At 46.7% G+C, this 27102-nt stretch overlaps 1 protein-coding gene across 2 annotated transcripts in view; it reads right to left on the minus strand.

Moving 5' to 3' along the window:
• The window catches only part of Culd (CUB and LDLa domain), a 210016-nt gene that overhangs the window by 17138 nt on the left and 165776 nt on the right, over positions 1–27102 (minus strand). For both annotated transcript variants that reach the window (XM_065429524.1, XM_065429523.1), the window contains exons 5-9: positions 18105–18280; positions 16305–16658; positions 5081–5116; positions 2434–2598; positions 92–295 (exon numbers count right to left, since the gene is read on the minus strand). In XM_065429524.1, the coding sequence (XP_065285596.1) occupies positions 92–295; positions 2434–2598; positions 5081–5116; positions 16305–16658; positions 18105–18280 (935 nt within the window). The remainder of the gene's footprint in view (positions 1–91; positions 296–2433; positions 2599–5080; positions 5117–16304; positions 16659–18104; positions 18281–27102) is intronic.

The following is a 27102-nucleotide window of genomic DNA, read 5'->3' on the forward strand; positions in this document are numbered from 1 at the left end:
TATCCATACACAACAGCTATATGTGAATGACATAGCACAATCATTATGTGTGAATGAGAAGACATAGAAAAATGCCAGAAGAGGTACTTACTTTCATAACTAAATACTGAGTAAACAATTGCCAAACGTGACTTGTTGCTGAAGCTGCCTTGGAGCCGTATGTAGAAACCGATGGTAGCTGAAATTATGTACTCCTGGCCTTGTGGTGCCTTGTGGCTTTGCTGGCCCGTTAGAGATTCAAGCAGTAAAGAGACAGATGTGAGACCTTGTCGAATCTCCAAGCTTGAATCTGGGCCTGCATTTGAAAATTGCTCTTGTCAGGTAGGAGGTGCAAATGTTTCACTGCTCACAATGAGAGCGCAGCTTATTGAATTATGTCCACAGAGCTGTGAGTGCATCAAATTATAACGGCCAGGTGTGTGCCACTCATGAGATTTATTTACTTTTTTGTTTTCTTAAGATAAAAAAAAAAGACAGCACAAAGTTCACATATTTGTCTTTGACTTACTTTGGAGCATAATACAAGCACACGACCTTTTAAGCCTTTGATTGCGAGTTCTCTCTTTTTATGACTACTCCTTAGCTGCCCCACCAGATTTTTTTTTTTTATTGCTTGTTGGTTCCATGGACATATCATGCTACATAGAAGCTGGTGTTTAGTCATCACTTCCATTCAGTATTTTTAAATAATTAATAAAATCCTTCATCTGTCGTAGTCCATACAGACAAAGCTGCCACACTGGCCATGGCTATCGTACCGATTTTCAGCCCCTGCCATTTTCAGTCCCCCTTTATTTTTTTTTCCCTGTTGGTTCAGCGGACATTTCTTGCTACATAGAAATTGGTTATTAGTCATTGCTTTCTTCTGATTCAGAATTTACCAACAATTCACAAATGCCTTTGCTTGTCGACGTACGGACAGGCCTACCACACTGGTTCACCATGGCTGCCCTTCCAAGAAAGAAAGAAAGAAAGAAAGAAAGAAAGAAAAAGAGAAAGAAAGAAAGAAAGAAAGAAAGAAAGAAAGAAAGACAGACAGACAGACAGACAGACAGACAGACAGACAGACAGACAGACAGACAGACAGACAGACAGACAGACAGACAGACAGACAGACAGACAGACAGACAGACAGACAGACAGACAGACAGACAGACAGACAGACAGACAGACAGACAGACAGACAGACAGACAGACAGACAGACAGACAGACAGACAGACAGACAGACAGACAGACAGACAGACAGACAGACAGACAGACAGACAGACAGACAGACAGACAGACAGACAGACAGACAGACAGACAGACAGACAGACAGACAGACAGACAGACAGACAGACAGACAGACAGACAGACAGACAGACAGACAGACAGACAGACAGACAGACAGACAGACAGACAGACAGACAGACAGACAGACAGACAGACAGACAGACAGACAGACAGACAGACAGACAGACAGACAGACAGACAGACAGACAGACAGACAGACAGACAGACAGACAGACAGACAGACAGACAGACAGACAGACAGACAGACAGACAGACAGACAGACAGACAGACAGACAGACAGACAGACAGACAGACAGACAGACAGACAGACAGACAGACAGACAGACAGACAGACAGACAGACAGACAGACAGACAGACAGACAGACAGACAGACAGACAGACAGACAGACAGACAGACAGACAGACAGACAGACAGACAGACAGACAGACAGACAGACAGACAGACAGACAGACAGACAGACAGACAGACAGACAGACAGACAGACAGACAGACAGACAGACAGACAGACAGACAGACAGACAGACAGACAGACAGACAGACAGACAGACAGACAGACAGACAGACAGACAGACAGACAGACAGACAGACAGACAGACAGACAGACAGACAGACAGACAGACAGGAGAGAGAGAGAGAGAGAGAGAGAGAGAGAGAGAGAGAGAGAGAGAGAGAGAGAGAGATATTCGGGTTGCTCCACCAGCTGTCAGAAATTTTACTTTGAAGTTTAGATGACTTCACCATAGATAGCATAACAGGTAGACAATTTTCTTTTTGGCATGAATTATTCTGGGGAGGTAGGGAGTGCACTCAAAACGCAAAGCAAGTGTACTCCGGGGTGGCAGGGATTGTGCAAGGGTGAGTGCCCGAGTTATCTCGGGAGTAGCAATGAAAGGTAATGAATGGTAATGATCAAAGGTAATGAATTACTATAATAAACAAGAAACTCTAAATGTGCCTTTAACTTCTCATTGTTTCGTTCGTGCAGTAGCCTCCCTAGAGCAGCCATAATTCTTGCACAGTATTGTCATTTCTATACATCAGTGACATTTCTTTGAGATAATCTAAATTGGTCAATTGCTAGGCACCTGCATGAATTGTGTGCACAGTGTTTCAGTATCTATAGTAATGAGACTTACCCATTTCTTCAAATTGGGCAACTCGCACTGAAATGTGTGTTTCATAGGCAAAGGTGGTCCCAGGACGAAGAAGCCAAATACAGTCAAAGTTGCGTGTATATCCAGGATTTGCCATGTTCATCATGGTAATTGCGCCACCAAGGTCTTCCACAACACCACCACAGTCTGAAACAAGCAGGATCATCTTTTACACTACAGACAAGTTGAGGAGTAGTTTGAAATATACTGTGTATTTGTTTTAACAGAACTGGTGTGGGATTTAAAAACTAATCTCTCTGTTCATTAGTGTTTTCTCAAGTTCCAAATAAACAGTGTAATGGTGCCCTGTTGAAAATTTCTGTGCATTATATGAATTTTTTGCTTTCTGCACTGTTGTGTAATTTAGAAAAAATATGGGCTCACACTCAAGCGCATCTCTTTTTCCAAGTGCACCTCCAATTAAAACATGCTAAGTGATTATACAAATGTGGATCTGCATCTCACGAGGACAATTGCATCTGCCCAGAAGCCTTGGGGGCTGGGCACATTCCAATTAAATTAGATGTAGATTGCAAATCACATCTAACTACTAGACACTACAGATTATGCATCTTTTTTAAAGCTTGCAGGGGTTCATGGAGGCATACTAGTCATTTCTCAATTGACATGCAAAATAGTGTGTGTCCTCTTCAGTGCTGTGGCTGCAGTACAAAATCTGTTTCAAAAACAAGGCATCTTGCCACTATTCCTATCAGGGATATTTCATTGTTTCTTGGCTATTTGAGTTGGAGTCTGTGCACAGATCAAGTGCTTTTGCACGGCCAGTGTAAATTCTAGACTAACTAGAAAATAAAAGCTGGTTGTTCCTGATGAAAGTGTTATCAGCTGAGTGCTGCGTTATCTACAAGACAATTTGCTAAGATGTTCAGGTTTCAACCTAAAACCAGTAACACAAAAATGCACGTTGACCATGTATCTGTACAGCAAAATTTGTCGTTTTAAGCTCCTTTGGTTGGGAAATACATATCTTGCTCATGTGAGGGCATTTTTACAAATGGTCAGTTGTCTACGAGATGGGCTGCAGGATGCTTTGTATCTCGGATCTCGTAATGCTTAGCTGAGCTTCATACATGATTATTTTAGATACAGCTGGCAAAGTTGTCAAGAGATTGGCCCTAGACATTTTAGATATCTTCCGAAAACCCCTCAAAATGCCACAATATAATTGGCAAGACATGTCCATCTCATCGAGATGTCAAGCTGTTCAAAATATGATGGTGATGTTCTTTTCTTCTGGCATGTGGCCATTCAAGGAGATAGGCCAAGAATCTAGTGGCAGGAGGTAGCTTAAGAAAATCCTTATTTGGAGAGGAGAAATGCCAATTAAAAGCAAAAGTAAAAGGAATTCCATAAAAACTAGAGCAGTGCGCAAGTGAGCAGTCAGGCGAACTGAATGAAAATTAACAAAGAGGTAAAAATCAGAGATAATAATGAAAATGTTACTAATATGTAAGTAAGTTGTGTACAGTGGCTAAACGCTTTCTGTCTTCTTCCCATGCACTTATGATGTCGGAGTGGCATGACTTATGCCACAGTATTCCTGCTGTAACATTTCAGTCATATTTTTTTGTGCTAAGTTAGCAATATCCGTCTGACATGGCAAATGGTATTCCGACAAACAGAAAAAGATGAAATCGACAGATTATACTGCACAAATTGGAAACTTACCCCTGTATTCAGAAATGCAACTTAAGTTGAAGCCCATGCTTGACTTGATTTAAATGACGCCTGGCGTTAACGTGCCCAAAGACGCTAACTGCGTTTCCTTCAGCGGGTTCACGATAGGTGTCATTTAGATCAAGTCAAGCATGGGCTTCAACTTCGTAAGTTGCATATCTAAATATGGGGGTTATTTATGCTTAATGTCCATCATCATCACTCTCAGATAGCTCTTTATTACTATGGCCACAATATGTCATTCATTGTCTATATGGCTCACTGCGTTTAATATTTTTCCTTTATTGGAATAACTCCACAGCCATAATAAACTGGATAGTGGCCCACACCTAGACTAACCACTTTGCCAGTTCTTCCTGCGACATATGCAAGACACCGACATGCTGAAAACGTGTGACATGGCTCTGTTTCGGCTAGCTTAGCATGTAAAGTAACTTCTCTTTTAGTCAGCTTTCTGAAAGAAAGTGTCACGTTATCATCACCAACCTAGGCGAAAACTTCAATTTCGATTGCAATTTTATGATTATAATGGCATTAGCTCTGACAGTAGGCTGTTGCCAATGCCGGCATCAAGGTTTTGGTTTTGTATCCAATCATAATTCGGTGAATACATAATCATTCATTGTGAGCTGCCGCTTTTGCCTGAAACTCTGCCTAGGGCAGGCCGAACATTGATGTTCTCAGCAGGACACAGCGTGTCTTCGACGCATTTCACTGTACCCTACCATCGCCAAGACAGCATGATCCTATGCCGCCAATGCATAGGGTCACCATTGGTGTCAAGTGCGTGCGTGCCGACTAGTCAAGTTCAAGTTCTCCAGCAGAGACCTTTGGTTGGTATTGAACTAAATGAAAAATAAAATTAATCGGAGTTGAATTTAAGAATGTCTACTGGAGGGGTTTTCAGGGTAATAAAATGAAATAAACATACCTGTTGAAGGCTTGTTAAACCAGTACTTTTCAGGATCTGGAAAAATGACATGACAGTTAAAGGAAGCTTTGATGTGGAATCTTGCATGTCGTCATATATAGCCATGCAGTTGGCATACTAGAATTTTTTAGACACATAACATTACTTCATTAGTGAAGCCCGCTGCCTTTTCAGCACATACTGATTACAATACTAGCAACACTCTATACTGATGCACAGCGTGGGAATGTACCCCTCACTGCATAAGTTTTTGGAACACTGGATCTGAGTAAAATCTAAATTTGATCGCAGCCTGGGCACACGTCCTCGAAACGAAAGGTAGAATTGATACTTCTCCGTGCAATCCTCACATTCCTGACATACATTTCAGTCTCTGTGATGATCAGGTCGTGAGAAAATTAAACTTATTCTAATTTTCCGTGCTCCGAAAACTTCTGAGGTTGGCTGTACTTGCCAACCTTCCGAGGCACACATGGTTGCTGACACAACAACACATTTATCAATTACGTCAATATGCTTGGTTAAAGCTTGCAGTATAAAGTTTCTCCCAATTTGTGTACAGCATATCAACACTTGTATGCAGTTGCAAATGTACTATTTAGATATCCATGTGCAGAATCCACCAGTATGATTTGTTTTCTGCAATTAGAGCGATGATTAATTTTATAACCTTTCCACCACTGATCTCGCATCTTTAGACCACCTCCGGAACATAGGATGCAGTATTTGCAGCACACTATCATTTGTGTAGATCTCTCATACTTGAAAAGTCTGCAGTAAATAAACAAACAAATCAGAAAGGCAGACAAGAAAAAATGCACTATTAGTAAGAAAAAAATATTCCCAAAGGCGACCCACAACTTAAAATGGAAAAGTTAACTAATTAGGCAATGCATAAAATATTTTCGGGTGCTTCTCTTCATGGCTGCTAACAAAATACAGTTGGTTTAAACTACTGTAGCACTCGCTTTAATTTAGTTTGTGAAAACTTGCTGCCTGTTACATAATTTTTACTAGGGGTGTGTGAATACTCGAACATATGGATCGAATTGTGAACGCTTGACTAATTCGACTCGCGAATGGAATATCTACTATTCTGTTTCATTGCGAGAACAATTATATGGACACTCCAGGCACATTTATGCCGTGGCCGTGAGGTTCCGTATAAAGTCCAAGGGCGATAAAATCGTCACTGCGCGCCGTATGCTGTATGTGCGAGTGAAAGCGTGCGAGGGTGAGCCGGTGATCGCCGCTAAATGACGCGCACGCAAAGAAGGGAAGCGGGGAGGAAGCGCGCTGTCTTGCGTCGCGCGCAAGGCTCCGGTCGTGGGTAGAGATGGGGGAGTGGGACGGTTGCGTTCATTTAGATCGTACTAGAGAATGGTCGAGTGGGATGAACGGCGCTCTCTTGCTGAGGCACGGCGTGTGGAAAAATTTTGCAAATGCGCTGCGAGCGAACAGGATCTGGGTGGAGACTCGCTTCGCGGCACATTCAACGTAATTTCCCTGCGGGCGCTGAGACCGATTGCGCGCGTACACTCTTATGATGGTGCTTTATTTGAACTGCAACATTATAGTGACACCTTTTTGCTACGTATACATATTTTAGGCATGGGTTATACAACGCGACGTCTTCAAATTTGCTGTCGTTGTCAAGTGCGTCGTCTGCTAGCGAGCGCGCGTTCGTTGCGGACGCTGACTGACGCCCAGTTTTTCTCGCAGAAAATCTGTGCAGTGAATTTTTTTATGGTTTTACTTGCGTTGGTGCGCCCGCGACTCTTGTCGGCCGGTACCAATTGTAGTTTTAGCCAAGTGAACCGCTATATTTAACACTGTTCTCTAAAAGTAACACGTAATTTTTGCCACAGAAGTCGTCTATCTGCAACATGCACTTAATGAGAGCAGCATTCCGGGCAAGTTGGTAATCCATTACATAAGTATTATTGCGCAACAAAAAAACACGGACGTAAGAAAAGAAGAACACACACCCTTGGTGTATGTTCTTCTCTTACGTCCGTGTTTTTTTGTTGCGCAATAATACTTGAGTAATGTAACAGCTACGAAAGAAAATTTTATTATCGTGTCATTTTACGCGTTCTCCTTGGTGGAATATCAATCAGGGACAATGATCAAAGAAAACGTACAATATTGTAGTGTAATAAACCAGGTTTATTGACTGCGTGGCGTGAGGAGATGCAGATGACCAACGTACTTTCGGATAAATCTAAGGGCACATAGACATATACAGGTTGTCCCACATAACTTGAACCAAAGCTTTAAAAATGAAAGGCAGTCCGGACGCGAGTTGAAAAGAATGCATAATGTTGGCACTGGCCTAGAGTTACTCGGGCTATTTCTTATTTTCCCATTCACTAAAGGATTAGTTCTGTTTAATTAATCAACTTTTTAAGTATTGGCTGTAGACCCCAGGTGTGATACGCAAAGTTGTAGAGCACCTTGAGAAACCTTTCAATAAATTGTTTCCAACACGACACATCTCACGTCCTCTTTTCCGCGTTCCAAAGAAAGCTCTTGAAATAAGCAATAATACCACGTGACGGGGCGCTCGCACACTGTTATTGTGCTGCTCTCAAGCGTGCGATGGATGAACAGGGTCGGCTGCAGCGAGACTGCCCCGCGACTAGGCGTTATGCCTGGTGTAGGTATCTGGGCATGCGACTTTTATCGCATGACGGTGCAAATGCACGCTGATGACCGAGCGTTGCCGAAGCGATAAAGCGTCTAAGACCACGAAAAAGAAGAAAATGGAAGCAGCATTTTGATTCTGCTTGAAAGAAGGAAAAGGCGAAGCACGTGGTAACGATGGAAGGTGATGACGGTATGGTGGCTAGAAGCATAACGACGGCTGCTACTATTTTGCCTTGGTACACAAATGACCTTGTAGTAGTTTTCGAATTGAACGATGATGCTACAACTTTAAACCTTAGGGCTCTAATAACAGCGGATAAATCACACGGGGACAAAACTAACTAATGGTAAAAAAAAAAACCTTGGCTATATTCAAGGAAGATTACGCATCTCTTCTTCAGACGACGACTCTCTTCGGACTGGCCCCATCTGCTCTCCTTTTCACACTTACTGTCTACCAGACGTTCTGTTTTGATCTCGCACCCCGCACGTGCGCATCGCTTCGTGGTCGCAGTATCGGGTGGCCGCGTCTGGCTTCACACTTGTGCACCGTGACCGGCGCGTCAGTTCCTGAGTGCGCCCGCCGGCTGTTCCAGTTTAAGGCCGATCCACACGACGGACCAATTGCTCTTTTGGACTACGGTCCGCGCATCACGCATTGGTCCGCGCAAGACCGCGGCCCTCACGGCCCATCAAATCGCCGAGGCTTTTCCCGCTTCAGTTTTGGCGACGGATCGCATGCAAACCGCAGCGATTTTGGCGCAGCCAACGAATGTTGTCCGGCAACAGAGTGGGCGCGTTAAGTTAGCGCGCTCCGAACTCCAAAGGAGCACGCTCGAGTGCGCTCGAGTGCGACGCCTTCGGAGCTTAACTTAACGGCCATTTTCGCCGACTGTTTTCTGGCGAATGTTATGTTGCTTCCGCATCCGCTATTGCACTTCGCGCGCTTTTCGAATATGGCCCCGCCGACCGTACTTCTGCAGTCCTTGTTAGACGATGAAGAGGTAGAAGAACTTGACGCGCGGCGACGGAGGCAGCAGCAGCGACTTACGATGCGATGCAAGCTCAAAGCGCGCCTAAACGTTGCCGATCTCGCCTGACAGCAGCTTCAGACGCCCGGCAGCGCGGCGGCGAGAGGAACGAGTGGGCAAGGAGAACGGACTTGCATTGGTGGAAAGAGTAGGAAACACGTCATTTTTCCGGAAGCCGTAGCAGGCGCGCGCTCTCGCGCACCGTTTCCAGGATGGTGCGCGTAGAGCGCGCTCCGCAATCACGCACCGGAAGTCGCTTTTTAACCGTTAAGCTTAAAAGAGCGCGCTCTGCTGGCTAGAGCGCGCTCGAGCGCCTTAACTTAACGCGCCCAGTGTCTTCAGTCAAATCCAATCTATTTTTCGGCTCAGCAAAAGCCAGTCGTTTCGTGTCCGCCGTTGCGCCTACACGTGCGTGCTGCAGATATATTTTTTAAACACCATGTCCTCCTGGAGTGACGAGGAGGTTTTTTATTTAGTATCCCTCGTTGAGCAGTTCCCGGCTTTGTGGGATTCCAGCCGGAATGATTACAATGATAAATGATTGGTATGCTCTGCCGTCTGCTATGGCGGTCCGCCGTGTGGATGTGCTCTGCGCCGGACCGGACCGCGGCGGGCCGTGACGTCGCATCACGTGACTGATCGGCCCGCAGACTTGGTCCGTCGTGTAGATCGGCCTTACCGGATGTAGATCATACTTATGTAACTCGTTTGAACCATTTCCAGCGAATTGCAATATATCCAGTGCTCCTCAGGCGCCCGTATCCCTGCGTGTTCTCCACAGAAACGCTATTTGGCTATGACCAACGTTGAGCAGCAGATATGGCTTACTCCAATGAGGAAAGAGATATTATTTTGTCTCTAGGTGCGTCAAGTGGACATAAAAAGCGCGCAGTTGAGCTATTTCAACGCTGGCATCCAGGTACGCGTCCAAGTTCAATGCCGATTATGCGTGCATATCAAACGCTGAGACAGACTGGGACTTTTACGAAGAAACGACATAAATTTTCAATCTTGGGCGAGGGCGTAGAGACAGATATTCTGTTACAGTTTTCTTCAGACCCACATGCAAGTGTTCGTAGTGTGGGTGCTGAAGGTGGAGTGTCAAAGTCTTCATCCGTACCACGTGCAGCCGCACCAGATGTTGGAACCCCGCGATTTCCAAAATCGAAAGGACTTTGCAAACTGGATTATAATCAAGATAGAAGAGGGTCCAGGCTTTGTCAACAAAATACTGTGGATCGATGAAGCTGCCTTCTCACGTGGTGCCCAAGTGAACATTCACAACGCTCACCATTGGAGCGACGAAAACCCTCACTGGGCTTTGAAAACACATCACCAATATCAGTGGTCGGTTAATGTGTAGTGTGGAATTTACGGTGGCACGTACTATCATTGGCCCCGTGCTTTTTTTTTTATAACACGCTTGCAGGCGAAAAATACGTCAACGACATCCTTGATGGGGCGCTTGAGGATTTTTTTTGTGATGTTCCATTGGCTAGGATCAAGTATATTTGGTGTCAGCATGATGGTGCTCCCGCACACGGCAGCAGCAAAGCTTGCAGGGGGCTGCATGAAGTATTCCCGCAGCAGTGGACTAGTTGGACGGCATGGACCCATTGCTTGGCCGGTACGGTGGCTAGATTTAACTCCCCTAGATTTCTTTCTCTCGGACTACGTCAAGGATCAAGTGTACCGGACACCAACCACAACATCAGAGAACCTAAATGAAAAACTAAGACAAGTCAGCAACTCCATCCCTGATACTATGATCAATTGATCATAGTATCGGGTCTAAGGCACGCCCAGCTCGCCTGTAGTTACCGGAATACCAGACACGTTCGACGCTGCGACAGAATGCTCGCGACGCACGCGGCTTCGATAGCTCTCGCTTGGGGTCGACTGCCAAGCACCTGGCGGAGAGTTTGGAGAGGCTTCGTGCGTACGCTCCTAGAGAACCGGAAGTCGACGACACGACGTGCCATCATTGCGCAGAACCAGTGAAGGCGGAGCTTAGCCCGGATCACTCCGCGAACGAGTTGAGGAGAAAATGCATGACAATGGAGGAGCGTAACTTGTAATCATCCGTAGCTCTCCTAATATGAGATGTTTCACACAAATTGTGGTGCGAATGATTAACTTTAACTGTACCCTACTGAATAATTCTCGAAGTCACGTGTCACCACGAGCGACTTCACATTGCGGACACGATTACGTAGGCGCAGAAGCCTGACTACGTCACCGTCACTCTCCGGGTGGATTCGCCGCGAGTGAAGAGGGAATCGGCATTTGGATTGAAATTTCAGGCCTCTCCGCGGCGCGTAGCGATGTAATACTTTGTAGACATGATTGTTATCGCGCAATGTGCTCTGCGCTTGTCAGCTCCAAATGGCCAGACCTGGTGAGGGGCCCTTTAAGTATTATCGAATGGCCGTTTCCGTTGGAATCTAACGCATAACTGCACTTTTGAAGTCTCGAAGGTGAGGGGTCGATGCAAGTGAGGACTCTTATTCCGAGTGATTGTGCTGCTGGAGAGCCGTGGCTGTTGCGCAGAGGCGCACCAGTTCCTGCTATTCTGCTGAACCAGTTCGCAGCTGTCATTCGGTATAAACGCCCCAATTGTGGTCACCCTGCATATCTGCTAACTTGATTTAAGCAAGGAATACGTTTTTTTTAGTCTCACCATGTCTGCAACGCATCAACACTCGGTGCCCAATGTGGTACCACACTTTTCTTCAACGAACACAGCAGATCTACTAATATCTCTACGTGTATGAGAGGCATGATGTTTCTTTAATTGCTTCATTATTGTCCTTTATGATAGTGCACCGGATAACTGAAAACAGCCGTTTATAATGCAGAATAGTTGAGCGGACGTACAGTTGGGAAAGGCATTACATTTAGGTATGAAATATAAGATTAGCGTAACAGGTTTTTCTCATAAATCAGACTCGAGAATAAGTTCTCTCGTTTACACCCCAGAAAAAAGCTGAAGGACGAAGCTACCTAATTTTTTTGTATTTTTTAATAAAAAAATTGTGGCGTTTTACGTCTGGCGTATGATTAGGAAGCACCTTGTTCAGTTCTCAACATCTGGGGTTCTTTTAAGTGCACCTAAACAGGACAAATATTTAAGTACGTGAGTATTTTTCCACTTTGTTCCCATTGAATTCTGCGACCTGGTTTGAAGCCGTGAGCTTGAGTTTAGCAGCGCAACACCATATCCACTGTGTAGTCACTGATTAAGCTACCACGGCGCGTTTTTTTTTTTTACGCATGGAATGGACAAAAAAAATTTCTCACGGCTTACGGGCCAAAGATTAGCATGTATGGTGGCTACCTAAAACTGTTTTCAGCGCCCGAGGTCCGACCGCAATGAAGGAACCCTTACCAATTACTCCGCATTCTGTTACGCGAGGAAGGCGGAAACATAAATGGAATGTTGTACTGCAGCTTTTTTTTTTCTTTTTCTATAAGAATGTTTTCCGTAAATCTGAGTACAGGGCGCCGGTTGGGGCAGATACGTTTTATTTGTTTGAAGCGGCAAGCAGGAAATTTACATATGTTTCCCATCTGCGTTTTGCAAGACCTACTCATGGAAAACTGTATGCGCAAAAATACACACGAAAGATGCATTCTGCTTGAAGATAAAGAAAAATATTTGTTCTCCATAGGGAAGCATCAATGCTGCTGGATTCGAGACCTATTTATGTAATAAACGAGGGTCTCGATGCCTTCAGGTATGTGTGGGTTTATTGACCAGTTGCCTTCATCCAAAAAAGATCACGTTCCCGTGACGCCTGAGGCAGAAAGGATGTTCCACATCCGCCGCCAAGGTTTGTGAGTGGTGGCGCTGGCTAACACTCCCAGGATTCTACTAGCAAACATACATACCCAAGAAAGTGGATGGGGAAACGGCGCCGCGGTAGCTCAATTGGTAGTGCATCGCACACGTAATGCGAAGACGTGGGGTCCTTCCCCACCTGCGGTAAGTTGTTTTTTCATCCACCTTCATTTCCATTTATTTATAATTTCTTTAGTAAGCACAAGTAATTTCCCCTATGTTGTCCTTGGGGTCATTGTTTGTTGGCTTCTTATATGATCAACCGTATTCTATTACAGTTCTAATCCAGGCAGGCCGCGCGCGCCCGCCCAGGCAGCTGTATCTTGAAAGCTATCTGCGACGGGGAGAGAATCCGCCGCACGCTGTGTTTTCGCGGCTTGGTTCTCGTTGATGCGAGAGGCAGCACGAAGGTCAATTCGCTCGCTGCTGCTGCCGCGCTTACTAACTCCAGCGTTTTGACAGCGAGTCTCCGGGATCATCGAGTGAGAGGTGTTCATGTTTGCTTGTGCGCGCGTGACACCATGCTTGTTAATTTAGTTAATATGCCTATGTTTACAAGTTGACACGGCCGATAAATCTACTATCGTTACTTCTTATAGTTGTCCACTAATTTGTTATCGCAATCGATGCTTCGCCTTTCGGGCGAAACTGCGACTTTTTTCTTTCAAATATTTGGTGAGAGATCCGGCTACCCCTAAGTCCAGTTCACTGTAACCTGGCCGCGATCGGTGTCTCGGCGCACTGTACCTGTCGGTACAAGCTTCGCAGAGGTCGATATAGGACGGATCAAAACAGTTACCATACGCAATGCAGACGGAGGAAACGACGACAAAAGGAGTGCATATGGAAAGCGCGAAAGCATGTGCGAAGGTCGGACTTATTTATTAGCCTTCGGAAGGCACGCAGATCGTATCGGCTACGCGTGTCCGCGCATTCAAGCACGCAGTTCGGATTCTTGTACACGAACTTTGTACATGCGCTTGCGGTAAGTTGCGCGTCTGGTCGCGCCTGCGGTCCCGAACTCAGCTTCAAGGGCCGTGATCTCAGTACAATCACTGATCAGTCACCCTTACGAACACACTCGCGGCAAGCGTTCCGCGACGGCTTCGGCGCGATGAATTTTCGTCGCGGCCTAACTGGCGCCCATTAATTAGGCCTAATCTGCGGCGCTTCGTCTGGTGTCGCCGATTGTGGTTACGGTTTGGTGCCCAGTTGGCACATATCAATCCGCAGCAGCCGCACAACACTCGAAAAGCCGACAAACGACATCGCCAAAGAAAACGGGTGTACGGGATGGCACGACGTTGTTCACGGCTGCCATCTTTGCGACACGGCGTACAGCGGGCCTCTCGTCCCGGACGCAGTTGTAGGTGTCTTTTCGTAGCTTCGACAAACCCGTCACGCGACTATAGCGTTGTATTTACATAGAGGGCGCGAAAATGTCATGTGCAGGCGCATATTTGCACGAACAGTGGATGGAAATGGATAAAGCGGGACGCATCAGTACAGTGAGCTAACTATAGCCGTGGCCCTCCCTATTCCAGAACCTTCGACAGGTGGCAAACGACGCCGAACCCGACATTGAAAAGGCGCCTGCTCTGCACCGTCGGCGCGGTGACCGTGTCGACACCCGCTGCGACAACGATGGATACGCGCTGGATACGCTGCGCCGAACGGTGAGGTTGTCACGTGATGCGCGGTCTGCGCTTTCGTCTTTGTCGCAGATTGGCCTTAATGAGCTAACAGTAACCCTAAGAACCCACCTGCCATAAGGATGGGGAAACCCTTTTGTCTCCCGGGGATAACTGCGGAGAAAAATTTCTAAGCAATAGATGATTGCCATGAAGTCAATACATGGCCCACTATTATATTCTCAGTTTCCGTCTATTGCGACACACTCTCGACACGGAGAGGTATCATTTTTGATACCATTCTTATGTTCATACGACATCTACACGTTACGCAACAGACCGTAAGCTGAATTGGTATTCAGGTCAACATCACTATTTCTTCAGCCTCAGAAGAAAAAAAGAAAGCACACTTGATTCTATTCAGAAGACATTCCATGTATAAAAAATTTTTAGAAAAAGAAGAAATTACTATTTTCCAGACCTTCGTATACGAACTGAGCTGTAATCAGTGCAGTTGTACTAATTTGTGTTCCTTTTAATATGAGTATCCTCCTGTAAATTTTGATGCATAGGTACCGAAGTTACTGATAGCTAGCAACAGATTGATAGCAAATGCCTGAGCATGTGCAGCCAGTAACGTAGCCAGAAAATTTGTTTGGGGAGAGGGGGGTCACCGACTTGACTATGGACCATGAGGGGGAGGAAAAGAAGAGTGGGGCTGAGACGGCTGTACACAAACGCACACATTTCCGGGGGGGGGGGGGGGAGTGCCTGCTGTCCCACTCCCTGGTTACGCCACTGATATGCAGCACCCATGGTTTTCTTGCTCATAATTTATTAGCATTAAACTTTGTGTTAGATATCATCATATTCTATATGATATTCGGCTGATTTTTTTCTATCTCTCCATTCCAAATTTACTATTCGGTGTTCGCAGATTCCTAGTTTATACTGCCAAGGTTTTTATCACTAGTCTCAATCGTTCATAAAACTACCTACGACACGTATTTAGGTTAGGTTTGTATGGGGTGGACATCACATCCTTCAGAAATTCCCTACAAACAACGCCTTCAAAAATCTATACCTAATAGAACATACAAGCACCTGTCACAAGTCAGCGGAGCAATTATTATAGTGGAATCTGCAAGACTTAATGATAAAGAATTCTTATACAGTGTGTAAACAGGGCAAGAATAAAATCACGCGTTGTGTCGAGGATAAGCCCACAACTCAAGTGAACTAGAGCAGCGCACCATAAAGCTTCTGTATAGGAGCGCGATTGCCCGATATATGAGTAGGACTTTTTGTTTTATGATGCAACGGGTAATTTCGATAAATTACTTTCTCGCTACGATGAATATGAATAAGGCTCAGTTATTGAGTGGTGGAATATCAGAGTGCACAAAACTGAGCTATATGTGAGTCTTGTTTTGGCTGGGATTTATTGACGCAAGGGCGAGAAGGGGCCAGAGAGCGCGAAGGCTATATGATAATAGACTGCCTATGTGAGTCTTCGAAAAATAAGAAAAGGCGTGGAACTCAAATTACAACTGAAACAACGTTTACTAGTTTTCTAGAAGCTTTCGTTCTATTCGCTTACACTGACAATTATTCTATCAGAAATAGTGTAAAAGAAAAAGAAATTCCCTGGTCATCTTGAACACTGTTCCGCTAGAAACTATAAATGAAAATCTATAGATGTGAGTGGCTATCTGATGAGCGGAGCTGGATACATATCCTGTGAGTTGACAATAACGAATGAAATGTTTCCTGATGTTTTCAGTACTGACGAATGTGTGACAGATATATTAGTTATCGATTTTTTCAAAAAAGAAAAGCTCTCGCATCTTAAGTGAGACGTTATATCTGGTTCGTTTGACGCTGCACAGCTCCTATCGGGGCACACTGACGTATCGTGCATGTTTAGAGTTAATGTTAGTAAGTAATGCCAATTGTCTGATTAATTATAAAACTCACTGTTGTATCCGACTACAGTGTTCGTTTAGTTTTCAAAGGTCACATTTTTTTCCCGTTCTAGAAGAAGGCCAAGCAGGTCGAGTGCTTGCACTCACAGTTGACGAACGTGTACTTCGCTCGAAAGCCCAAGTCGGGGTACTCGTCGTTGGCGCGGAAGCGCAGCACCATGACCGGCCCGTCAGAAGTGGCGATGGGTGGTCGAAAGGTGTTGCCGTTGTACACGTCCACGCGCGAACCGTTGCCGTCGAGCAGCTCGACGTAGGACCATGGTGAGAGCTGGAAGTCCGTGAAGACGAGCTGGACGAATCCACGGCTATCCAAGTTGCGCAACGTGTGCTCTACGCTGTAGTCGCTCGGGTAACCGACCGGAAAGTGTGGCGACTCCAGGAAACCTGAGGCGCCGCCCTTGTGCTGGTAGTCCACTTGTCCAACGTGTACGTAGAAGTTACCTGCGGCAGTGAGGGAATAAAGTTCGTCTTGGCAACCTTTGACCATACCTTGTTGTACTGGCGGATCCAGAAGTAGGGCCCTGCCCCCTTTTCATGTATGCTTTGATGAGGGTCCACCCTGGAGGCTACCCTGAATCCGCTTTGTCTGCACAATTAAGGACCGCGGCGCCGACACTTATATATGCACCTGAGCCAGCCCAACACCTCCTAAGATAACGGGAGGCAGACCGAGAATAAGGGATCGACGTTGGGCTAGTTGGTGTAGCATATAGACTGGTTTCCCCGCTCAAATGCAACACGAACTAGCCCGACGTCGATCCCTTATGCAGTTCATTTCTTTTACATCGGCCCTTGTACCTACGTAAAAAGTGTCTCTAGCGGCCAGTCACGCAGCAATCTTGCGTGTATTCGCGGACTTCTTTCACGATCGAAAAAACACGTTTATGTAGCACGCACTGAGCAACAGAAATCTGTAATGTGTGTTTTTCATACATGTTGCTCTGCGATTTTCTCATTGAAACTTTTAATCTAATTATACTATTTGAGACGTTCATTAATTAAGACAAATTATGTGATTAGGCGGAATGCAAAAAGTAATCTGAGTATCTCCAAGCGACGGAAAAATCCTTGGTTCTGTCCAGTTATGTGGCATTGCATATTTTTAAATCTTGGTGGATTATAGCTGGGACACTCTGTATGTAGTGTGCGCGGTCTTCGACCTTTTTGAATAATTATTGGCACCCAGCATTCGTAGCTCGTGAGTGCATGGATTTGTGCTAGCCGTCCACTATGCTCTTTCCGAGCGTGATCAGTCCCTTAATGATGTTCCGCATTGTTGCCCTTCACTCGCCAAGTTCCGGTCGGAGAAGGTGTCCTAGCTGAATGGACGCTGGTCCACTTTGCAAGACAAAGACAGAGAGGGGAACGAGGAAGTCTAACAATGGGAACGACCTTTGGTTTCCGCCTAACTTTTAAAACAATCGCGAATCGTTTAGCGCCGGTGTCCTCCGCTCCGCCGACATCGGAGCAACGTTACAAAACTGCAGAAAGCGGCCGACGTCAATGGATCGGTGCGTGAATGTAATGCATGGATTTACACGTTGCACGGCTTTCAGTGCCGACGCCGTTGTGCCAGCGCGACAGCAGTCTTGCATATTGCATCAAGCACACACCGCCAAGTAAGCTCCTCTCGCCTGTCTGTCACGTTCGTGGGAGTCTGCACCGTTGCATGTGCTTATGAAGCACCTACGGCGGTACGCGCTTCTACTCGCGCCGTTGCGTTTTGCAACCGTCGTCGGTGTGCCAGCGCGTGGCGAAGCCTTTCTGCCGCCGGAGCTGGACGTCGTAGCTTTTGGCGCGGAATTTCCATAGCGCGCGTTTTTCTCGCCGCGCTTGAAGGCAAGAGTGGCGCGCGCCGTGTGCGCTCAGCCTTGAAGGTCGACTCACCGATCGCGGTGAATTCTATGCTGAAGGCGTCGGCGTACGAGTAGCTGTACAGGAAGTCTATGGAGACTAGCTTGGTCTTGGACTCGTACTTCTGGATCGTGTGGTTGGACCTGATGCCGCAGAATTCTTGGCCAGACTTCCCAACTGTTGGTTCTTTAACCCACACGTAGTCGCACCTGTGGAGGAAATAAAAATGAAATAATAATAAAAAAGTGCACCGTTCGTTAATAGTACAGCACATAAACTGCGCGAGCGTCTCTTGACGAGAAACATGAGTATTTGCCATGGATGAGCTGGAGAGAGAACGCGTGTGCGTTCGTAATGTCGCTCGCACATACGTCACGGATGTTTTGTTGCGCATCCATGGCGTGCGTGGACGTGAGCGACTAGAGCCGTTATGTTGAACGCATCCAGACTGTCGTGCAGTGTATACTTTTTACCCTCAAGGATATGTCCTCGGCGGCGTAGTCGCAGGTCTAACCCGGCAGCTCAATATTGAATTTCATTTCCTGCTCTTCAGTGCGCATTACTCCATGGGCTTCTAATTTTGCATAACGTCTTTTGATTGGCTCGTATGTTTATAATACCTTTAACCTCACCCATTTTCAAGCTGTGCCTTCAGTTGTGTTTAATGTTTAGTGGATCCGTGAAGCTGTCTTCCTATAATTATTGCTTTGGAACGCTCTAATTTTCGTCGTGCATTGTCACTGTTGTTGAACAACCGCTACATAAAATAATGATAATCATAAAACAGGAAGACAACGTAAACATTAGCCAAATTCCCTTTGCACAACAGTCGGAGACTCTATCGATCCAATGCCTAAGAGAGTGTAAATGATGCAGCAACTGGCTCGAAGGAACTTTCATAATAACTAGTGACTGTACTTGCATACGTATGTTTTCATTAACAGCACCTTTACAGGTGGGTAATACTACAGGTAAAGCTCATCCATGGCGACGCAACATTACGCATTTTGCCATGGATAGGGAACTGCCGTTAATCAATATATACATACCCCCGGCAAGCTTTGTGTTCTTCCCATGTAAAGAAGTTTTTGACTTTTTGGTTGCAAAAGCATTTACGTGCGTCTACGCTATGTCGGAGTGAAAAGCCTTACATTTTAAATATGCTCATTGGTTGTGAATAGGTACCTTCCAAAGTAAAACACAAATAGGGAATCGACAATCGGTCTGTTGGTTGCGGTGAAAGTTGAGACCGAGACTTTTAGGTCATGCAAGGGAACTGTAGACACTCGATGCAAGTGCGTCTTATTTTTCTAATGATTCGAGCTAAGTCGACAAAGAGCCGCTCGACTTTCACTCTTGTCTAATTTTATTTACTTATTTATTGATTTCCATTTACATATATAATAAACACTTTACACTCAACAGCCTTACCTGCGTTGCCCATAGACAGTGAACATGTATGACAAGAAGGACAAGAAATTAGGTCACTTAGACGTTGTAGAATATGGCAGCACAGGCCTTTCTGCGTTAAAGAAAGAACACACCTAGTACACGGTCACTGGTCGCCTTGCGAAGAGCTCCCGATAACAGCAAACGTCAATAACCCTGCTATGTCACAAGTCATATGCGATACAAGTTCTTCGTAACCTTCTAAATTCAAGTCGGTATGTTTTATTGATGACGAAATGCCATTCCCTGCCTTTTCCCTGAAGAAAGAAAGAAAGAAAGAAGGAAGGAAGGAAAGAAAGAAAGAAAGAAAGAAAGAAAGAAAGAAAGAAAGAAAGAAAGAAAGAAAGAAAGAAAAGACAAATTCCGGCAGAACCCATCTCGCGATGACTACCGACGCTAATGCGATCAACATTCAACCAATGTAGTGTCATACCGATTGCTGAAGACACCTTTATTTAGAATCTGTAGTGATCGTTCTGAAGCTTCCATTGTATCGGCTATCTGCGACATACACTGTCTCCAGGACGGGGTCACTTTGCTATGATACTCGCTTGGCAGTGTCTGTGATGACCATGACGGCATGACGACGACTGTATGATGACGCAGTGACGACGATGAAATGACGAAGAAGGAATGATGCCGTTGGAATGACGAATGCGGTATGACGATGTTAGATATGGAGCTGTTTCCTGCGATTACTTCGAGTTCCCCAGACCACATCGGATTGCAGCACAGCTAATTGAGGAATGCCGAAGCAGGAAAGCACATTCCAGAGGAGCGGCCGAGCAAACAAGTTTAAGGCAACAAGTTCACGTGCCAACAAGTTCGTGCGCCGCCGGGATTAGCAGGTGGGCATCCGACAATGGAGCATGAGCAGCCCTCCCCTTCTCCTCGTTAGAAGTGCATTGTCAGTCTGCGAGGCAAGACCGCAGAGAGCCGCCAGGTGTGACACCGCGACACGGGCGCCTACCATTGGCTGAAAGTGGCGTCATCGGAGCGGACTCTCCCATTGGTCAAACATGACGTGACTTACAGTGCTCGAAGGGTTTATAAGAAGCCTTCCAGAGAGACCTGAGCATTCTGGGACATGCCCTGATTCCCTGATTCACCTCTCTCGAACTTCTTGCCGCGGGCCGCAGCGTCCGAGTTGCTGCCGGCCCGTTATGAGTATACGAATGTTAGTTGACGCTCACCTCCCTGTATATAATGTAGAATAAATCCTCCCAAGTTTGGGTTTTTCATCCCGACGTCCGTCCCCCAACCCCTACATCTGGTTGGCAGCGGTGAGATCGCCTCCGAATGCATCAGCTGGTGGCAGCGCTACGGATAAACCTTCGTCGAAAGAGGTCCGAAGAAACTGGGAGTAGCGAAGAAGGAGCGAGTCTTCGACCCAGGGAGTCCGGAGGAACCGGGAAAAGCGGACGAATGAACCGGATGGCAGGGTGCTGCAACCGTAAGTGAGCGCGTGGTTTTTTTCCTTATGATTCGCCAGACTCAAATGTTGTGTGTTCATTTTGATAGTTCTGGGAATCGGGAGTTTGTTGCATTGTGTGTTTGCACAAATTAATTAAGGAAAACAGTTTTAACCACCTGTCGGGGCAGCTGCCATGGATCTTAGAAGGTTGACGAGGTTAGACTTGTTGTTGGTGTGCGACGATTTGGGAGTTGAGGCGGACGAACGGATGAAAACGCCAGCTATCATAAAGGCGATTAATGATAGTGGCAATGATGATAAAAGCATTGAGCTTGCTTGGGAGGTGATACAGGAACCACGGGAGCGAGAGCGTCGTGTACGTTTGCGGAAGCGTCGTGAACTTAGGAGTGAGCTTAAGCGTGAAGAACGCGAGAATGAACGGAAGCAGGAGCTTCAAGAACTTACTCTTAGGTGTCAGCGTCACGAACGTGAGAATGAACGCAAACGTGAGTATCAGGAACGTAAGCTTGAGCGTGAACAAAAGTATGAGAGAGAGAAGGCAGCACTGATCAAAGAGATACAGCATTGTGATCAGTTATTGGCACAGAGACAACGGCTGTCTGAGAATTCTGTAGGTAGTACAGAGCGAAAGAATGAGGCAGCATCGAGCGGATTTTCGCCAGAAGCCGACGAAAAGAGTAGTGCCTGTGAGATTGGCTGCCGATTCATAAGTGAAGGGAAAGGGCTAGCTGCTAACGATGCCTTAGTGGCAACAGAGGCCGTTAATGGCCAGAGTGAGAGCGACGAGGTGCTGTGCCAACATATGACTGTGGATACAGCTAGGCCAGCTGCGAACAAATTGGCACAGTTACCGAGCGTGTGCGTCGCTGGTAATGTTAGCGAGGTTGCTAGCGAAGAAAAGGGTACTTCTGACCCGACAGAAGCGAGCACCCATGTCAGGTCAGATCTGCGTGCAGAAGTGAAGTGCGAACTGAGCGATGTAGTTGAGAGTAGTACTCGGGATGGCGAGCTCCGTAGTCCACGAGAGAACAACTGCATTGTTCAGGGATCGGTGCGGCTCTCCACCAGTGTAGATAGCCTAGATAGGGATGATTCAGTTAATCATTCGGAGTGTGCGCGTGAGACAGCGATCGATACCGACGGGCTGTGTGCCGATGCACAGCGTGAGCTGGGCAATGTAGCAGAGGGCAGTTCGCAAGAGTGCGAGTTGTCTAACTCGAGTAAAGCCTGCTGCATTGTGCCAGAGTCGGTTGGGCTGTCCGCCAGTCGAGGCAAAGTGAGAGTAGATTTAAATGTAAATCACTCAGACTGTGCGGGTAAGAGACCGATCCGGGCCGACGAAATGTGTACCGGCCAGCACGAGGCACGAGAAGGCGACAGGAAAGCGAGTGCAAAGAGAAAGCGCCGTAAAAAGAAGCGCAGTAAAGACCGAAAGACGGTAATTAATGTAGCGCCGCCAAAAATGGCGAGAAACCCAAATCGGCAGGGCGCGAGGAAAAAGATGCGGTCGTCTCGGACGATGTTGACGCATCGAAAACGCTCAAGCCACCGGTCAAAGGGGGACCGCGAAGAATGTTCTGCACGGACGCGGACAAAGGGCACGAGGCAGTTAAACTCCTCGTCGTTCCGTAGTTCTTTTCACAGCTCAGCGTGCAGTTCGAAGAAACGCAAGGTGGCAGGACGAGACCAGGTGGGGAGTAGCGACGCGGTCAATCGAGTTCGTGTTGAAAGCGGGGCGCGGGGACGCAAATTGGCAGGAGACCGTAACGTCTTGGGGGAGCTGATAGTTAGTCAGCCGTTTTGTTGTCTCTCGGCAGCCAGAGCAGTTTTCAAGCCGCGACCAGCTCGAGGACGGCTCAGAGTATGAGTCAGACATAAGCGTTTGGAAAGGGAGGCGAAGAGCCCTTCCGTAGAAATGGAGTGTCTTGTTTTTTTTATTTTGAGCATCGGAAAGTTTTTCGCGATTTGAGACTAGGATTTCTTTCAAGGTGTAAAGGTATGAGCTTTGTTTGTATTTTCGTTTGAGAAGCTCGAGATTTGAAAGATGCGTTTTAAGTAAACATGTAGTCTCGCGAGATGCTCATTAATAAGTAGATAGGCTTTTTTTTGTGTGTATGAGTAACCTGAGGGTCAAGGTTATTGTTGAGAGGCCTATCGTAACGCGCGTGTGTTTTAGTTAACCTTCTTTCTTTTTAACTGTTTTGAATTTTCTAAGGTTAAGCGCGTAGATTTTCAGTGAGTGCATGAGTTGCACTGAGAGGCGTTCTTCGTTCCATTAGCGCGTGTCCTGTGTGGACGGAAGGAAGCAGACTTTATGACTGGGTTGCTAGTATGTGTGGAGGGCAGCCGTATTCTGACTTCTTTAGTGAGCGTGCGTGGAAAGAGTTAGTAGAAGACGCATTAGTTTAAGGGTTCTGCGGTGTGTGTAAGTCCCGCAAGTTTAATTGTTCGTTTAAGTCACGTGTCCTGTAGGACTTTCAGGAAAGAAACGTGAGTAAGCGTGAATGAAAAGTTTGCCTACAATGCAAGTACGCGTTCTGTTTAGTGACCACAAGGCTGGTGCGCTTGTGATTACGTGCTTGTGAGGTTGACCAGATTGTTCAGTGGCACCATTACGTGCGATAAGTACGCCACTGCGATAGATTGGAAACATGCTGTTCGTGTAGTTAGGCCACTTAAGTTATGTTCGGCTGTTTTCATTTGTTGTTTGCATCGTCAACGACCCTTTTGTTTTGCAACAACAATAGTACTCTGGTCTTGTCGGCATTCGAGGAGAAATGGATGGCTGTTTGGAAGGGTGGTTGGAACTGTTTGTCAAAATTGGGGAACTAAAAGATCAGGGTTGATTTTGACTCAGTAATAGCCTGGCGAGTCAGGGGTGAAGAGCCTGCGCTTACGCGTGGTGCAGCGCTGTGTTGTTTGGTTTGTTTGACGTATGTTCTCCAGGGCCCAGGATCCCGAGGGTTGTCAAACGAGGCTCGACCCCAGTACCCTGCAGCTTCTTTCAGCGTTCCTCATGGCCAGCGAATTGAGTTCACCGGCCATTCAGAACAACCGGGGCGAGGACGAGCTGTTAGATATGGAGCTGTTTCCTGCGATTACTTCGAGTTCCCCAGACCACATCGGATTGCAGCACAGCTAATTGAGGAATGCCGAAGCAGGAAAGCACATTCCAGAGGAGCGGCCGAGCAAACAAGTTTAAGGCAACAAGTTCACGTGCCAACAAGTTCGTGCGCCGCCGGGATTAGCAGGTGGGCATCCGACAATGGAGCATGAGCAGCCCTCCCCTTCTCCTCGTTAGAAGTGCATTGTCAGTCTGCGAGGCAAGACCGCAGAGAGCCGCCAGGTGTGACACCGCGACACGGGCGCCTACCATTGGCTGAAAGTGGCGTCATCGGAGCGGACTCTCCCATTGGTCAAACATGACGTGACTTACAGTGCTCGAAGGGTTTATAAGAAGCCTTCCAGAGAGACCTGAGCATTCTGGGACATTCCCTGATTCCCTGATTCACCTCTCTCGAACTTCTTGCCGCGGGCCGCAGCGTCCGAGTTGCTGCCGGCCCGTTATGAGTATACGAATGTTAGTTGACGCTCACCTCCCTGTATATAATGTAGAATAAATCCTCCCAAGTTTGGGTTTTTCATCCCGACGTCCGTCCCCCAACCCCTACAACGATAACGGCGTGACAACAATTGGATGACGTTGTTGGAATGATGGCGACGGTAGAAAGACAGCGTGACAATAACGGTATGGCGAGCGTCAGATGACGACGATGGTACGACCTTGGGTGGCATCACGACCACGGCACATACCGAGTGACCCATGCTTAGACAACTTGGGTCACCGGGTCGGCGTATAAGACAGATAGACTCAAAGTGCCTGAAGTAGGCAAAGAATGCTAATCGCATTAAACGATACGGGTGCATGTCGCCAGCACCCCAAGTCGCGCACCACAGGATGTCGTCCACAGCACGCGCAGCGTGCATATGCCGGTCATGTGTCTTGCGAGTGCAAGCGTTGCGCGACTGACTTGTGATGTGAATTATGTAAATTCAGTCTGAGATTGCGCACTATAGGAGGAGCAGAACTTTATTTTGTCACGATTTCTGTGGGTTACAACTTAGCCTAATCTTGCTTGTCGTGCATTACACAATGTGTAAAGTTTATTTGCCTTTTTGCGAATGAACGTTATCGTTATTTTTGCTCTGGAAGAGCCATTGTAAACCAAGTAAATAGTTTTTGGTTTTTCATAAGGCATCGCCAAGGCCTGGCATTACCGGAATAATACGCGAAAACTGTCTGAGCAGCACGGCCTGCCATTGTTTATGTAACGTGGGACGCACTGCGAACCGCTTTCGCTTGCACTGTGGGATGTGGTGCACGTAACTGCCGTACAACTGTTAACCCTTGCGTAGCGAAACTTGTTCAATGCAGACACTATTTTTGTGTATGTCACTTTGTCCCTTTATCATCGTTACGCAATTAGCCGGAAGGCGTCGTTACAACACGGGCATGCCTATGCAGGGCGCAGCTCGAACATCATTAAACGAAATACAGGGGCCCTGTAACGTAAAACTATTCCAATAAGATTTTATTCCAATCTCCTGGCGTCAAATTTGCGTAACCGCCGACGCAGGCATCGGGCGGTCACCCGCAGGGTTGTCTGAACTGACAAATCAAACTCTCTCCTCGTTCATAGGAGGTCACATTTGGTTGCTTGAAAAACGCATAACGTTGCCTACACTGAGCGGCTTGTCTCATCTAATTGGCTGACAAGAGGCGAGGAGCACGCTCAAGTAAAGAGGGATTCGATGGGGCCGAGCCACTGCACTGAAAATTGATAATCGCATGAAGAGGGTGTTGCTGCCGTCTGTGATTGGTCCGCTTTCCCTTACTTAGTTTACGGTGGCTCGTCGACAGTCGCGGCGGCATGCAACGGAAGCTTCAGAATGACGCTAAAACGGATCCTCAGCAAAGAAGAGTTGGCAGAACGAGGTCGTAAACGTGCCGAAAATGCTCAAAAACTTTACATGGCCACGCAAAAGTTTTTCTATGCGCAAATAAGTCCATGCTCTCCGGCAGCTGCGAGTGGCCAATGTCTGAGCGATCGGCGGCAGCCATCTTTTATTCCTTTTCGAACGGGGCAGCCTGCGGCTATTCAGAAGAAAATTCAGATTTGTTCGGCATATTAATGCGTCTTTAAAGCGTACACGTCACTTCGACGCAGTGAGTTTTTGCGGTTTTGTGACGTCGCGTGACAGGCAGGTGAAGTGGGGGTGGTCCAAAAAAGTTTTTGACCAATCGCGGAGGGCTGATTGCAGAAATGGAATAGAAAAGTTTGGAATAGTTTTACATTATAGTGCCCCAGTTCCGTTCATGAATTGACCGCGGACGTGGAAATTTTGTATGGAAGCTACAAGAGCGCAGAACGCGCACCGTTTCTTTTCCAACAAGGCTCTTGTCGAAAAAAGAACCAGTCGAAAAAAAAAAATCTTTTCAAAACCGTGCGTGCACTGCCGACCTTGTTTAGGTAAGAAATCAGGATATGATCTGTGGCGATTACACTTGTCGACAAAGAAAACATTCCTTCCACGAAAACGTTCGAAAAGTTTCTCCTTTATTTCTCTCCTCCCCGAATAAATGGTTCAGTGAAAAAAAAACAAGAAAAGAAAAAGAAGAATGAGGGAGTAGGGCCAGCAGGTGAGAGTGGCCAAATAGAGGAAAGTTGGCTGGACGTGTCGAATTGGGGCACTTCGCGGCCGGCTCAATTTTAGCGGGGTTTACTATGGATGGTGTATCGCGATCGATGGAGAAGCAGGAAAGGTGCGGTGCGACTTGAAACACGGCAGCGGACTTCAGCTTAGAACCAGGCAGAAAAGCAAAGCTACAAAGCCATCAGTCGACTGCCCGTTTTGGCCGCCCTGGGTAAATTGATGAAGGCCAGAGAGCGGCGCGAGCTCTCTACACTGGCGCGCCTTGTTGCCCGCTGACATCGCTTCTCTTTTTGAGGACACTCGCCCACACCAGGGCACTAAACCAATAGCTGTCCCTGCTTGTACTTGGAAGGCGACGTGCCGGTGAAAAAGAGAGAGAGAGAGGCTGAATCAAGTGGGGGAAATGCCTTCACGCTGCCTCCTTTCTCAGAG

Source organism: Dermacentor albipictus, chromosome 1 (genome assembly GCF_038994185.2).
Source record: "Dermacentor albipictus isolate Rhodes 1998 colony chromosome 1, USDA_Dalb.pri_finalv2, whole genome shotgun sequence".
NCBI classification, from domain to species: domain Eukaryota; kingdom Metazoa; phylum Arthropoda; class Arachnida; order Ixodida; family Ixodidae; genus Dermacentor; species Dermacentor albipictus.